Source organism: Antennarius striatus, chromosome 23 (genome assembly GCF_040054535.1).
Source record: "Antennarius striatus isolate MH-2024 chromosome 23, ASM4005453v1, whole genome shotgun sequence".
NCBI lineage: Eukaryota > Metazoa > Chordata > Actinopteri > Lophiiformes > Antennariidae > Antennarius > Antennarius striatus.
This window is the reverse complement of record NC_090798.1, coordinates 4,923,497-4,940,798: the sequence shown is the minus strand read 5'-3', so window position 1 is coordinate 4,940,798 and position 17,302 is coordinate 4,923,497. Positions and strand designations below refer to the sequence as shown.

Here is a 17,302-nt window from a genome sequence, read left to right as displayed (position 1 = left end):
CAAATGTGGTAAAATACTCTGACGCACTATGACACACACTTCCTGAGAATCTCTCGTAGACTACAGCTCCTCCATCGTTACTGAAAGAAGACCAGTCAGGAAAGAGATTCCAAACTGAACCACAACAAAAGCCTCTCATTGACGTTCAGAGACATACTGAATTTAAAGATTTAATAAAATCCTGGGAATTAGATAGAATTAAACACCAATAGCTATAAGTAAATAATCACAACATAAACAAGGTAACATTTCCGTACTACTTCAAAGAAACAACGCATTAAAATATTAACCCCCTCCAACAGAAAAGATTGTAAAAAAACAACAACAACAGTCTGTCATATTTGACATTGGTTGGTACTGAACCATCCAAATTTTTTGCAGCTCCATACAAAATCCAGTTTTGAATTAACCTGAGATGATCAGGATTCAGCGATGCTGACCTAAAGGTTTTTGTGTTATATTCTAAAGAAGAAGATATATTCCAGGTTCATTGGAAACACTTCGATACTAAAATCGGCCCTGATTTTGTCTTTGATGTAGGGTGATGTTGTGAATGACTGTGTTTTATTGTGCATTTTATTGACCTATTATTCTTCCAGATGGATTTTATGGTTTCTTCAGCATTGATTTGCTGGCTGTTTCAAATCCAAGCCCCTGAATGTATGCTTGCAGTTCTGCACGTGTGAATTTGGGTTTGGAAATGGTTTCTCGGCCCGTTCCGGTGTTCTTGATATGAACGCTTACGTGTTTCACAAAAGGCACACCTTTATTTTGTTGTGTGTGATCATAGTTTGAACCATCTTTTGGTTGTGTGTTTTGTCATCTGTAGCTACACACTGCCCGGGATCCACGGCCTCAACTTTGTCCTGCAGAACTCACTGGGAGGGGGAGGGGTAGCATCTCTTCGCAGTGACCCCCAGGTAAAGTACACCAGTGCAGCTTTGATAGTTATTGTTTAATTGAGAGTTTTAGTCAACTAAAACTAAAAATGTGGACTTTTTAGTCTTATTCAAAGTAAACTAAATATTTTAGTCAGCTTCTTGGGATAAGCATCCTTTTCTGTTCCTCTTTCTTATGTCAGGAGTCTCTTTCCTGTTTCTGATATCTTTCCTCGCCTTATCTCTCCATCCATGATTCTATTTTCTATAAACAAATCCGATCAAACTTGATCGAGTGGATCTTCGTGCTCAGATTGCCAAAGAATAATATTTCATACCACCAAGTCCACTTTCTCCATTTTAGCTACGTTCCCTTTCACCTCCTTCTCCTCTTTCTGTCCACCCTTTATTTTAAAAGCTGCCGTAAAGTTTTTTTACCACCTCGCTGGAATCCACAGCATTTCAAATAAAACACCTCACAGACTGGCTTGTTTCCATCAGACTGAACACAAAACTGTAAAGACGAACACAGTAAGACGGAAATGTTTACACTCTGAGAATAAATGCAGTTTTATACTTCTGCGTCACTCTATCTCTCTTTCTCTCTCTTAGGGTAAAGCCTACGGTCAGATGCTGCTAGACTTGAAACTGACAGGACTGCCTGACCTCAAGACACTGGTGGAATGAGACAGAAGAGGGAAAGAAGGAGTAATTGAGAGACAATGGAAGACGGTGAAAACCAGTGAAGTGTGGAAAACAGAGACGTTAAAGTCCTTAAAATCATGTTATGATTTTTTTTTTTTTTGATAAGATAGTCCTTTATTAGTCCCACAGTGGGGAAATTCACGATTTGGTGTTTCCTACAATTTCTCAGCGCAATAGATCTACCTCAAAATTTGATTTACCCCCTTTTTCATTCAATATAGATCCAATAGCTTTGAGATATTCTGCCATCTAAAAAACTAGAAGGTGACTAATCGGAGGGCATACAGGTCCCAATGTTCCCCTATATTGAACCCTGTTGTTTATTCAACCCTTAGCCAAATTCAAATAACTATTAAAGTTATCCATGTCATAACTGGGTGATGATAGCAAGTGTGTATTGGGTTTGTAACAAATAAATGCAGAATGAACGTAACAAATAAATGCAGAATAGACATGTTCTAGAATGCAATTAAAATTTGGATCATGAAAATTTAGGATCTAAGCATTTTGTAAAGCTTTGGTTTCATTCTTTGTGCATTTCCCATCCTTCCACACAGTTTCATGATAATTTCTCATGACCCTTACAAGAAATAGACAGAAATCTTGAAATGAGAAAGTAAAAACAAAAACATTAACTCATTTATCTGCCTTCAATCCACAACTTGAGGTTCTTTTTTTGCCATATAATCATCCATTTCTCTACCAACTACAGCACCCAGAACAAGGCTGTTGTTGTTTTTCCACAAATTTCTGTCTTCAAACCACTGAGGATAATCGAACCAATACGTCACCTGAATACATGATGTAATGAATTATCGAAAGCAAGTCAACTTCTTTTATGACTTTCTGTGAAAGAAGAGCTGCAAACACAGAACGTTTCTGTCTGGTTAGCTCAAACCGGTTGTGGCTTTGGGGAACATTTGTGTGGGTAAATGAAAGCATATAGTCACAATCTGGACTTGAGTTCCATATTGGCTGCGGGGGTGGGGGTGGGGTGGTGGGGACTCCACAGATGCCTGCTTGCGGCTTGTTCACCTCAACAGGACCCGGCTCCGATTTTTGCCGCCCCGTAGGAATGGTGTCTGTTTCCACTGACCTGACTCACTCGCTCACAGGCAGTCTGTAATTGCAAACAGACTGAAGCCACCGCAATCACTCCACAGCTTCTGAATGTTCGTCTCATCCGCCTCATTTCCCCAAATCATCCCCTTTTTACACTAATCAGTTAAAAGGAAAAATAAATCATACTCTTTTCCTATGAGGAATTCTTTTCTGGTGTATCTTTTTTGTTTCCATTCAGGGTTCCAGGAAAACTGTTCACCCAACGTACCACTGACCCTTTCTTGTCTCAGGTATGTTTGAAATTCATCCTTCCAGAAATTAATTAAAAGCAGAGTTGTATGAGTATGAATGGGAAAAAACTTTAAAATCAACCCTTTGCTATGTTCTGCTTTAATAATACTGGTAGCAAGTCATCATGTCACCACTTCATTTGGAAATATGGAAAAAACTATTCACATTGATCACAAGGTTTGAAATTTCAAATTGGAAAAATCAGCAGTGCTATACGGTTTTTGTTTTGCTTGTTTCTTTGCGTTGTAGCTATTTTAAGGGTGTTCTCACATTTCCTTCTGGCAATATTTAGGTTGAAACACATTTTCAGAACTAGCAGTAATTGTCATTGAGCCTCAAATTTCATTCCAACATCTTGCCACCATCTGGAACATGTTCATCAAATATGAAATCTATTTCAGTAAAGAGAAGAGATGGAATAAACAGAAGAAGCTGTAAGGCATTTGTAGCATTTCTAAACAACATGTACTTGCATCTTTTTTAAGGGCTATAACCTGTATCCAAAAATATTATATTTGATCACTTATTTATTATTATAAGTTTTTACTTTGAATCTGTATAACCTAATTACAGTAATAGCTATTTAGTTATGTCAATCCACTTTTCAAGAAGATCAAGTCTAGATGGACTTCTTGTTATACAGCGACCCAATGGTCCACCGTGTCCCAGCATTTTGCAAGTGCAGCACAGAGAAACTGCCTTTAATGACAGTAATTATAACGGTAGTGACAACTGATCGATCTTGCTCCCGTTGTCCTTTTTGGAGACCGTAGGGAACACTTTACCTTACATCCTGAGAGAATACTGCTCTGGTCAGATTGTATGGTGCTGTTGGCTCTTTGGGGTATTTTTTCATACGGTTTGTAAGAGAAGAAATTTAAATTCCATGTTATTATGGGGAGCAAAAAGGTGCAAAAGGTTGATGCAGCAGAGATATAATCCTATACCAGTTCTGGTCAGTAGACCACACATGCAGTGGGACTGTGGGTCAGATGAAGATTAATTTATTTAAAGAATGATTTATAATATAACAATACGCCCCTGTGGACTGGAATGTGTTTGAACAAAAATTGCTTCAAAGCTTTTAAGTGACTGACGTTTGATAGAAGAGGGTTCAGTGTGTTCACGGTAGAAACATGCTGCCTCAATCTAAAAAAAAAGTCAAAATGCATGGTCTACGCAGTTTGAGAGGGGAAGTGCTTTTTTCCGGGGCAGGTTATTACTGTCACTACTTTCTATTATTCAGTTTGTCCCGTGTTTCTGACCTGTTGTACAAATGTGTCTGAAAATTAGTCTGAATACAATCACTGAAAGGTTAACAAAGTTTAAACTGTGGGAGAAAAACCAAATGTGCCACAAGACAGGGGAAGGAAAGTCCCAGAGAAAAAGAACTCACTGTCTTGAAACAACGAGAAAAAAAGGACCCTTAACTTGACTGGCTCTCTAAGAGGATGTTTGTGAACAGCCAAACTCGCAGCTTTGAGCCACATCACCATTAATTAAGAATCAACAAATCAAGCCATGGGTTCATCACAAGCTTTATAGCTAATTACAAAAGCGTCTTTCTTCTGCTTTTCTGTTGAGCATCACAAATGCATTTTAAACAGTAAATTGACTCTGCTATGGAAGACATGTAAAAAAAAAATTATATATATACAGTATATATACTGTATAAAATCTCATCCAGGCTGCCCTGCCATCTTCCCCTGTTCTGCGTCCCATTCAGCCTTACCAATCTGTCTTTGAATTATATCTCCACTCATCACAGAAATCATGAACTCTTCCAGTTCTAGTTCAGTCCTGTCACTGAGGTCTGTGACAGATGGACCTTGCACATGGAGAAATGTGACTGATGATGATGAGGATGAGGAGGAAGAAGAAGAAGAATTCCTCCTCTTGGTGTTGCACATCCAAATGTGCATAACATCTAGTGATTTTTGTTGGTCCCACAGGTCCAGAACTGGCACTGTAATTGAAACTGCGTGGGTACCGGGCATGCAGGTTTAAAAAAAACGATAACCATTCAAAAGACCATTTAAATTCATTGTCAGCAGCAAAAAAAATCCCAACAGATGAGAGTGAATCTTAATAGATTCGGCCTCTGACTGTGAAAGATGAATATTAACCACATGGGAAAACATGCATGTTCATTAATCAATATCAGGATCTGTTCACCGATTTGCCGTTGTCTTTATGTTGCTCAGACCGACAGACCGACAGGCAAAACAACACAAGGTCTCCCTCTGTCAGAGGAGGATAAAGGGAGATAAATGATGTCATCACCCTTCATTGTGTCCATTCTCTTTTTTTGTCTGCAAACTCAAACTCCTGAAGTTTGAATGAATAGCAGCTAAAGCAAACAGGTCGTGTCTGTTTCCACTTTGCACATCGAGATGATACAGCATAGCCAAAAGTACACAAACCTTCTGAACCATTCCACAATATTTGATTTGGCAAACATTTGGCAGAGAAAAGGTTAATGTGCTGCAATGTCCATTTTGAGACAGGCTTTGTTCACATCACCAGCATCACGATCAGACCTGGTTGTGTTCAAGGTTCACAATTCCTGCAGCTTGTATCCAGCTCAAATGTGAACGCATTTGTCCTTCAAACACCAGACTGGATCAATACGTTATCTGATCAACCAAAACACACGTTACTGAGACGATTCACGGTATTCAAACACAAACGGATGCACAAAAAGTGAATGTATGCATAGCATTTAGCTCTAGTAGACAGCAAACCGATCATCTTCTGATCCTAATCAACTGACTATCTGCATTCTTGTCATCATTTGTCCTGTTATTTGGTTGCATGGCTGTAACTGGATGAAGAAGTTCTGAGCTGTGTGTTCATGTCAGATCGGATTGAATATGCATCTGATCTTTTTTGAAAAAGAAAAAAAAAATCTGAATTGAATCTATACAGATCAAGGAAAATCACATGTTGTTCAAATTTGTGAACTCTGGCTGGTGGACCTTCTGTCTCCACTGTACCAACCCTTTGTCTTATCCATGTGATCAAATGCACTGATAATAATCTGCTGTGCTGATTTGACAGGATGACTTGTGATTGGCTGATGAAACAGATAACAAGCTGAGATAGAGATGTGGCAATCTGACAAGTTAGGGGTCTTTAGCATGTGGCAAAAACCTGCAGCATCACTCATCGCCTGGGATGATGCCAATTTAGCTTCATCCATCTCCCCTCACTGCAGGAGAGCGTCAACACCACGCAGGGCAAAACAAAACGCACACACACACACACACACACACACACACACAGAACAGTCAGATCTCATCACTCAGCTCTTTCACCTTTTCAGTGCGATCTGTTCTGTCAACACACATTCAGCAACTGAAATCTGATCCTGCTGCCATCAACTGACATCAGTGAGGCTGCCTCAGCAGGGGGTCACAACTCACTGCATTTGTTCCCTTGGATGGGTAAAATGATGCTTGTGTCCAATTAGTGAAAACCTTGCATTTTGGTCTTTGCATGTAAATATTGAATTCGGTATAAGATATGTTTTTGCATGTTTATTGCGTATGGCAAAAATGTTTAAATGAATCCCATTTTAGAAATATTTCTGTTTCTTTTCACAATGGCTTACCCATTTCTGAAAGTGTTAATTTGGAGGCTTTACTTCCTTCCTGCTGGCTCAGAGGCAGATCAACTTCACACCTTTGTATTGTTTACAGAGGATAGAGAGACACATTAGAGGATCAACAGTCCCACCATTAGCAGACTATGTAAACAAGGTTGGAGAGATGGTTTGTCATCGTTCAGTCATAGTTCCTGGACCTCATTCTAAGGCCCTTTAAAAAAAAAAAAGGGGGGGGGGGGGGTCATAAAATGCATGTAATTAAAATGTGTGTTTGTGTAAAAATTAAATGTGGACTCAGAGAAACTTTCCCATAATGCATCAGTAACTGCTGTCACTGTTTAGCCAAATAGCTGAGACTGCAATTCACACACGTACATGTGTGTGTTTTGTGTGTCTGTGTGTCTGTGGGGCCATTTGCTGTTTTATTTGGTGTTGTAACCTCAGCATTGCTTCACTTGAGTGTTAACCATGCCCTGCAGAGTTCCCATGATGCTCCACACTTCTGTTTGCATGTGTATATCTCCACTGATAACCGTGGATATTTTACCTTTTTTTAAAAACATTTGATTAGGCCTAAATTTGAGAAAATTCTCCAACTTCTTTCTATGTTTTATGTGTTTTATTGTAGTTGTTTTGCTTCTAACATTCATGTATCTTAAGTAATGAGACAGAGATGTATTCTTTGATTCAGCTCTAACCATTACTACCTTTCTCATGGCAGATGTTTATACAGTTTTGTATTTTAAACACAGTTTTTATTTTATTTTAAACATGTCTGATGGTTAGAAAGGCTAAGATGGATAATTTAGTACTTCAAAATGTCTTGTGTTAAAATGTTTTATGTCCTCATGTAACCCTTCAACACAAATTGTAAATTAGAATAATGCGAATGGAATGACTCTCTTGGCTACACAATTTCTTTCAAAGATATGATAAACTTTTCTGGAGAATGTACAGACACTAGTAACCCAGGATGACACAGTCTTTCTTTTACAACTTTTAAATTTTTTCTTATTTAAACCAGTTCTCATTTATAATTCATTCTTTCACATTCACACACCAATATGAGACAACAGAGGCAATGTGGGTGAAGTTTCTTGCCAGAGGGCACGACTTGGGTGGAGCGGGATTCAAACAGCCAACCACAATGTTAAATGATGAACCACTTAACCATCTAAGCCACAGCTGCCCCCCAAGTCAAGATTGTTCAATGCATCAATGTTCTGTGTTTGTTTCAGTTTAGTTTGTCACATAACACAAAAATACTATCGTAGATTTTGGTGTGAACTCAGAATAAATGTGCGTTCAGCTTTCTGCTGGATCAGTGTGCCAATGCAATTCATTAATTTGAGTATTTTTTTTCCACTTGTGATATTAGTTATGATTTAATTATCAGGCTGATGCCTTCATATTTTATATGCCTGTACAGTATATTTACTGTATATTCCTGGTGTAAAAATGCATACAAATGTGTAAATAAAGATGGAATTATTAGGAATACATAGTATGTACGCCACAGGTTCAAATTCTTCATTCGTCCCTCCATCCTTTTAAAGCATTAGTGACACTTTTGTCAACTGGCAAATCACTGTGTCCATCCCTGATTTGGACAGTGATGGGTGGGCAGAGAACACAACGGTTCACATCAGCGTCCTCCCCGTCCTGTTCATTCATTCAGTCTCTCTGAGCAGTCGTGACGTCACGCGGTCTTTCCCCCCTCCTCCAAATTTCTTAAGGAGTCGGGAGGACAGAGACGCAGAAAAGTAAAAAGCAACACAAGTTTTCTCTCGGTCTACTCCAGCAGATTTCCTCTGTTACAGTCATGCTGGACACGCTCACCTTCCTCCTGGAGAAACTCTTCATCCTCGCTCACATCAAGTTGTCCAGCTTGCTGCCTCTTCTGGGCGGAGAGCCGCCTCTTTCGAAGCGCTGTGATCGGGATGAAATCCCCCCGCAGCCCGCTGTAGCTCCTCAGAAGTTCCAGCGGGGTGACCTGCTCGAGGTCCCACGGACTCTCTTTACCCACTTCGGTATCTACCTGGGCGACAACCGTGTGGCGCACCTCATCCCGGACATCCTACCGGTGCTGACAGCAGACACGGCGCAAATCCAGGCGATGGTGACCAACACACGCTTGTTGCTCGGGGTACTTTCTAAACGCGCAAGCATACGCGTGGATTCGGTGGAGGATTTCGCGTACGGAGCAGGGATCCTCCTCAACGCGATGGACCGGACCATGCCCCAGAGTCCACTGCGTGGAGAGGAGGTGGCCGTGCGGGCGGAGCGGCTGGTGGGTACCATATCCTACAGCCTGCTGTGGAACAACTGTGAGCACTTCGTCACTTTCTGCCGTTACGGGTCGGCGCAGAGCCAGCAGACAGATAAGGTGAGGATCCAGACACCATTGGCGCATTTTACGCACCTGGCAGCAATTTTTACGCACAGCGAGGAGCGAACGCTTTGATATCCTTGGCGGTTATAACTTCACTCTAATGTCCTTCCATCGTGTGGGTTGGTGTGAACAGTTCTGTGGGCCCTGCAGAGAACAGATGGAGACGTAAAAAGCTTTGAACCTCACTGCCAAACGACATGGTTTAGTGTCACAGGAGACAAAGGAGTAACCAAACCCAGAAAGATATTCACCACAGCTGTTAGTGAACGCTTACAACAACTTCCTATCAAATCTGATGTTGGTTCCAGTATATATGAGTTCATAATACAGGTTTTTTGTATCCATGTTTCTTTTGCACAGCTCTAACAATAGTACCCAGTGTGCTGCCTCGTAAACTGCAGAATGCAATGAGCCAAAGTTCCCTGTGCTGTCCTGTTCAGTTGTGTCTGCTCTCTCTCACTCCAGTACATGAACTCAGATGAGTAGTTCAAATGTTTTTGCACCCAAAACCATCAGTCCCATGATACTGTGACTCCATGACCATGAAAACCTGCCTTGGTTTGATTGCTTTTATAATTATTCTAGAAAAAATATATTGCACAAATCGTAGGTTTCTTCAAAGACTAGATCAGTTAAGAAAAGTTTGACAAACTGTATCAAAACTGAAAGCACAGTTCATTTATAATCTCAGTTAAATCTATAAGTTTATATAATTATCACACAGCATTGAATTTTCTGTGAGCGCCTTAAATTTTAACATTCTGGTTGACCATATCCAGAATAATGTTCCAGATCAAACGGTTGTGTGCCATATCATATGGTGATGTCATCATGTTATTTTTTTCTGGTTATTATAAGTCAGAAGATACAATTTGTAATTCAATTGAAAACACCCTTTGAAAACACTCCGAATTCAGACATGATCCTGATCATCACCAAATTGGGATACCCTGCAACATCTCACAAAAAACTTTTTGTTGATCCCAGATAACCAAACTTCTGGAGGTAGTGACAAATAAAATGATCAAAACCACAAATGAAATGCATCACAGAAATGACCACAAAAACCACAAGTTAACAGTAAATTTTGAAGAAACTTGTTAAGATACTGTATAATAAACATATTTCAAATCCTTGTTCAGGTTTCAGAAAATGCTGTTAACAAAAACAAAAGGTGCTCATAAATTCATGTTGCTGCATCAAAACTCTTCACTGAGTGTTTGTACTTAGTTCTGTTGGTACTGGACTGATAATATGGACACTCCTCCAAGACCTGGTTTTAAGTTAGCTGTTGGGTACAAAAGCTTAAAAACAAGAACGACAGACTCGTCTTTTCCTCCCTCCACTTCAGTGTTTCAGCATGTGTTTTTAAACCAGAGGAAAATCTGGGTCACTCCACGGAAAAGTCCAGAGAACAAGAGCTGCATTCAGCCTGGAGCTAGAAACCTAACAGCAGCAGTCAGACCGTACAGATGACGATGATGATGATGATGATGACGAAGGAGGGTGGCAGAGCCCCTTTCACTCGTAGCCCCAATCGGAGCCTCTCCATTAGCATTCAGTCAGATCACAGAGGTAACCATCAGTTTCCAATTTTCACAGAAGGAGTCAAAGACTTCCTTTATCCTTCATGAATTCCCATCTAGCAAGTTAGCCGTAATTGACCCGAAAATGTGTCAAGAAGTTCAAAAATATGCTCTGTTCTGGTTTTTGAAGTCATTTGTAATGGAAAAGTAACATTTTTTGGATAGATGTATTCTTTAATGACCTCAAAACTTGGAAATTAAAAATCAAGCTTTAACTTCTCTCCGATGAGGATAGGATTCTAACCCACATATGCAGAGCACAATGGACGTCCCCTTAACCGTTCGCCCACCTCATCTCATATGTTCACCAGCATTCTAACATTAGTGTTAGCTTTGCCATTGGGCTAAGAAGTAATGAACAAGACACAAACAGTGTCAGCTTTTCCATCAACAAGAAAATCTCAGGAAATAAGTTTGATTTTTTTTTTTTCCTTTTTAGTTAGGAAACCCGTTTCTGTAGCACCAAAAACCCCAAATATCAATGTAAACAGAGTAAAGGAAGTCATGGCAGCTCAGGGTCAAAGTTCAACATTTTAAGGGCCTGGACATTGCATAGGTGTCACATTTAACAAAAAAAAAACATATCAGTTTGACATTTGAGTCTGATGACTTTTTCAGCGTAAAAACATGAATTTAATGAATTTTTGGGCCCCACGATGAGCTGGCGTCTTGTCCAGGGTGCACCCTACCTTTCTCCCATTGCCAGGTGGGACAGGCACCAGCAGACCCATGACCCACAAGATGGATGAGGGGTTGGATAAGAGTTTGACAATCTTCTCTTCAAGAGGACGAATGAATAAGCATAAATGTAGTGATGGGAGGGGTTTATTTGTCCATTCAGACAGTGTGGTTCCACTCACTTCCTATATCTCAGAGAGTTCTTGCTTGACCCAGTTCCACTCCCTAACCTAAACATTTGACCTGACTGCATCTGATAGCCCGGCCTGCTTCTTATTTGTTCATTAAGTGGGGGAGATGGGGGGCGGGGATAACTAGCAGGGGCCACAGGGCCCCCCCTGAAGCATAAACAACAGGTCAATTATATTCTTGGTTCTTTAACTAGACTAGTGGGAGAAGTTGTAAGTTTGCATGAAGATGTCAGCTCCAACATCTTTATGAAAAAGGACTGCTAAATAGATGCATAGTTTTTTTCAGTATATGGAGTTTTTGTACTTCTATTCATAAAACGTCTATCTTGACCTTGAAAAGTGATGCCTCGTATGTTCTATCTACCTTCCTTCCATCCTCTACTTTTCCTCCATCATGTCATCGTTTTTTTGATCTGGTGATGAAGATCGGCGAGTTGGGAGATTATCGATCAGGTGAAAACCTTCTAATAAAAAGCTAGAATTCTCCAATCATTTGTCCCATTTGGCACCAGATGAAATGTAGCTGTGTTCTGGTGGGAGGAAATGAATAATGGAGCCAGATTCAACAACGCCATAGCAAACCTCCAGGGGCCCCACACCAAAAGTCAGATACCCCTTTTGTCCCTTTTGAAGCTATTCTGCTCCTTGTGAATATTCAAGTGAACATGACATCCAGTTGAACCATTTATGAAAAAAAATCTCATGCAATGATTCCTTCAAATTTAATTACTTCCCAATTCCTAGTAGTGCATCAACAAATGTCATCAATAAATTATCACATGCCAGTGTTGTCAAGTGCACAAAGGGATGCTGCTACTAATCTGAATTGTAAATCAGATATCTGACTAGTCATTTAGTGATCCTGTTAGTTTAGTTCAACCATGAAATTATCGAGTAAGTTGCTGATTAATTTCATGATAAGCTAATTAACAAGTTGATCATTATGGGCTTGTTTTGTCCAAATCAACTCAAAGATGTTAAATTTATAGTAGCATAAAACTTAAAGGAAATATTCTCCTTTTTAGCTCAATCTTATCATTTTTGCTGAAGAAAATAGGGGAACACTTAGACAGTTAATTTTCTGTCCAATGACTGATTAATAGCTTATTTATAGATTTATAGACTGATTTATAGCTAAATAAAATGAAAAATGAAAAATTAAATTAAATACACTGAGATAAAAAGTTAGTTAATTTATTGGTTGATCAGAAATATGACCAACATCACAATTTCTCCAGCATATTTCGTGCTCTCTGACGACTTCATTGACAAATTAACTGTAGCTTTACAACTAAACTGATGCTTTTTCTCCTCTTCTAGTTTTGTGAGTGGCTTAAGTCACTGATCCGGGACCAGCGTTGTGTTCTCCTCACGGCTCTTGTTGGAGTTCTATCAATGGCATGTTTGGGAATATCCTTCAGTACCGCTTTGCCATCCCTCCTCATCCCCTTCACCCTGTGGATGGCAAGTTGAGAAGCTTCTGGAATATGGCAGTGTTTGAACTTCAGTCTGAGCCATCGTGTTGGAAACAGACAGGAAGGGGTCATCTGCAAACAAGCTTATTCAAGGTTATTATTGTGGTACTACACTAAATCACTAATAGCACAATAGTGACTGAATCTGCACTGAAGTTTAAGTTTTGTTTGTTTTGAGAATTTAGTATGAGCAACATTAGTCACCACGACTGATTAAATAAACACAAAAACAGCTTGTCCCACCCACACCTTGTAATTGACAGGTGACTGACAAAAACAGTGTAAGACTGCTGTGAAGGAGACCAAAGATCATTTAATAGTCGCTGCATCTTTTCAAAACTGCATATTTGTTTTGAGGTGTGATGTTATAATTCCATCCATCCATCCATCCATGTTTTTGTAGATGAGACAATTGTGATCATTTGGCTACAGGTAAACTCCAGACAAGATGCCAGCCCATCACAGCGAGTTTTTATTCTAATTTCTGTCATTTGTAACCGTTTCCCCCAAATCACATGATTAGAGGTTAAAAATCAGGTTAAAAGTGAATATTCTATCTGAATTCAGACATGACAGATATGTGTGGTCTTTATCAGTTCAATCAGTCCTGTTTATATCATTAAAACCTATAATGGCCCCTCAGTAAAGTATTTTCGTCCACCATGGCAATCTTACACGTCTGGTTAGCTGGTATTGGCCATGTCCCATGTTTTCCAAAAAAGTTCTCCAGAAATCAGTTGAGTAGTTATTGATGATTTTGTGAAAATATTTCCTTGTATTTTTAATGCCGCTAACAAACAAACAAAACCCTCACTTTTTTTTTACTACTCTGACCGTATGCACTATATAACATATACAGTACTGCATATATGTTTTCACGCATACTCATTCAATGATTTATCTAGATTGATGACAAAATTACATAAAAACTGCATTGGGTTTTGGTTCAATGAATTCAAAATCAATCAAATTTTGAAGGGGAGGGAGATTTCAGCTTTGTTAACAATTTGAAGTTTGTAAAATTTCTATGATCAATGTGAGGATTTTGAGGTAAAGCATTTTTCCATATTTAGGGGGTTGGGTATCTATGTGTGCTACAAACACACATTTGGACTTAGATATATTTCCATTAGGTGGTCTTTTAGCAGCTCTGTGGAAACAGATAAAAGACTAGACCCTGTAATTATGACCACTGTAGATTCATGATGGGGATCAGTCAGAAATGAATGCTGTGTAAACATGTCTGACATTTTAGTTCAGTGGAAAGGAAATGTTGGACCTTAGTGGAGGTATATGTTCTGTGCCACTTAATTAGTAAACATTTGACTGAGGAAGCCTTGACTCAAGCATCAGCTTGATATCTCAACTCTGTCACATCTCGTGTGAGTATGTGTTTTTTAAAAGCTCTTGAAGCAGTCACAAAGATTTGCTTCACATCTAGACTGTGTTTATGTGTACAGTCCAGCAGATAGAGCCCTTCTTTAAGTAACTAATCCTACAAAACCGGATTGCTCTATGACAGTCACAAATCTCAACTCAGACTATTTTGTATCATTGTCTAACATGATATTTCCTGTATTGTATGAAAATAAAGTTGATTTAGATTAAACTTGTGTGAATTTTCTCTGTGATGAATATCAGCATGCATGCAGTTACTAAAAGTTTTACAATGTACTGAAGTTCTGTAATTTTGTGTTAAAATTAAACATTAATTCAGAAAAGATTTCATGCAATCACAGTCATTTAAGGTAGAAAACCCTGATAAACACTGACCAGTAAAATTTTAACAACATTGAAACTTAAAGGAATGTAATTATTACACTCCTCTCTGATAGATAAACCGTGTTTGTCAGGGATGAATGGACCAATACTCCATTGATGTTGCTTTTGCTCTCTCTAGTGGCCGGTAGGGGAAATAATAATATACAGCCTGTTGTTCAATTATTAGGGTTTCTAAATTACTCCAAATATGTTGTATGTCGTTTTAAAATAAAATATTTCATAAACTGAAGAAATATTCTATAAATGCTAATTTTGAATCAAAGAAACTTTTAGATCTTCTTACTTTATTGCAGTTTACAAAAAACTTACTTCACTATCACAAAGAGGCTTTTCTGATTGGCTCATATCAACATTCTCAATGAATAGTGATGTTATGTATTCAGTAGCATCATCTCTAACCTGTGACACAGTAGTTTGATTCTACTCATTAAAGATGCCACATATTTCTTCTCCTGCTTGCTCATCTTCACACTTTGTAGAAGCAAAGAAAATCACCAATGAAACCACAGTTGTAGTTTTTCACTCAACATGCTCTTCCGACAGCACCTCATCCTGATCTTCATCACCAGACCAAAAAAATGATGACATGATGGAAGAACTGTACGGGATGGAAGGTTGGTAGATAGAACATACGAGACATCACTCAGGGGAGACCTATTGGTGAATCTCTGGATGCTGATCCCTCAACAGAATTCATCTCTAGGGAGGAAAGTCAGCGTTTCAGCCTTACATGAAAGAAGGGTATCGGATTTTTTTTTTCATCCTAATCCAAGTGATTCAAAAATGTTAAATCAATTATTTTTTAATGTTATTTAAAATACTAAAGTGAAATTGAAGTTTTTCATCCATATTCATCTTTTAATCTTACTCCTTTTCTTAGATACTTGGTATGTCATTTCCAATCACCTTCCAAACTCAACCCTTTCCTTCAGTGTTCTTCATTCCCTCCCAGCAGTAGTACTAGCAGGAGCTCAGCCCGTGTGTCGTGTGTGTGTGTGTGTGTGTGTGTTTGTGTGTGTGCGTGTGTGCGTGTGTGTGTGTGTGTGTGTGTGTGTGTGTGTGTGTGTGTGTGTGTGTGTGTGTGTGTGCTAGAAAGGATTTTGTAATTCATTCATCAGATGAAACTTTGATTTTTTTCTTATTGGTATTCTTGCAGATGCACATAAACCCCGATGTTCACATTATCTGAAGAATTAGGATTGCAGGGGAATCATGGAAGAAAGACAGAAAATGACAAAAAATAGCTTAATAAATAATAAGAAAAAAAATTAATGTATAAATGTATAATCTAATTACAGTCTACTACACTACTAGTATCTATCTACATACTGGTGAAAAAAGTCAAACCTGCAATCTAATCATGTATACTTGAATTACACAGAGGATAATCTGTAAAAAAAATGAAATAACAATAAATCTAATTAAAAAATAATGAATGATAATTTGAGTTTGTTGCAAACGTTTTACTATGATTAAATTATTTTCAATCGGAATATTTTCCATTGATTATATTACATTTTTCATTTTGATCCGTATACGATATTTTATTTTATTTTGATTTTTGTTGGGGGGAGAGGGGGGTCGTTTGTGTTGTCCCGCCTCTTTTTCCCAGATGCCTATTGGTTTAGATTTGTCAATCTAAATTTCGTCCAATTGAGTGAAAGGAGTTTCAGGTAACGTTAATCTCGTTCGTTAAATTTTAATTTAATTAACGTACACCCTTTATGGGCAACTACTGGTGAGATTTCACATTTTCTGTTAACAAATTTGTTAGTTTTAGAATAAATGGCAACAGACCGAGCTGTATTTGATTGAAATCTTTGCATTTTAAACTGCATTTGGCGAAATAAACAAGTGGACTGAAGTTTATAGGGATGCTAAAGTTTCTGTTTACGGAGGCGCTAGCATAAGTTTTGACATAGCGGCAGTTGCTATGATAGTTTTTTAAAAAATATATTTTATGTTGTTTTTAGATATTTATCTCCTGAATGGATTAGTGTAGTTTGCATAGTCTTGTTATCAAGATAATCTGTTCACATTACAGGTTAGTGAGGCTCATTGGCTGGGGTTAGGGGTTTCCGGGCGTATGAATGTGTTCCAAGTGGGCGATAGAAACTAAATTAGTTAATTATTTTTTTGTAAAGAAGAAGAAATAGTAGTTTTAATGATAAAATATTTCTCCATTTATGGATGAACAGGTATATGTTTTTGTTTTTTTTAACCATTACCTTCATCTAAATACTAAAAAACTGAGAAAACAAGACAAGTTAGACTGCTAGCTAGCTATACTAGTTGAGGTTAGCATATTTATGTTAACCGATGAATATAAAGCAGAAGGCAGACATTTATCAATTTGTAATTTCTTTTAATTAAAGGGTAAACACATTTTAGAAAGCCATTCTTAATCGTTTTACTTAACTTAATTATCAATCTCTGATCAATATTTGATCAGAATATTGTACAGCCCGTCATCACGTTACAGTTAATTCATATGTTTGGAAGCATTGGCTGCTTCAACGTTGTAAGCTAACCTAAAAGATAATACCCTTTATTGGTTTATCTGGCTGCATTTAATGTCATTAACTTCAGAATTTATACAAGCTATATATTTCACACCACCAAGAAGCAGAAGAGCAATTTTATGTTTGGTTGATA

The 17,302-nt window shown here is 38.3% G+C and overlaps 1 protein-coding gene across 1 annotated transcript; it reads left to right on the top strand.

Annotated features, from left to right (window-relative positions):
- The first annotated feature begins 1,580 nt into the window (after positions 1-1,580).
- LOC137590291 (lecithin retinol acyltransferase) lies at positions 1,581-14,560 on the top strand. Its single transcript, XM_068307816.1, has 3 exons — positions 1,581-2,935; positions 5,141-8,929; positions 12,711-14,560. The coding sequence occupies exons 2-3, from the start codon at positions 8,366-8,368 to the stop codon at positions 12,861-12,863; spliced, it is 717 nt and encodes a 238-aa protein (XP_068163917.1). The 5' UTR covers positions 1,581-2,935; positions 5,141-8,365; the 3' UTR covers positions 12,864-14,560.
- Positions 14,561-17,302: the final 2,742 nt, after the last annotated feature.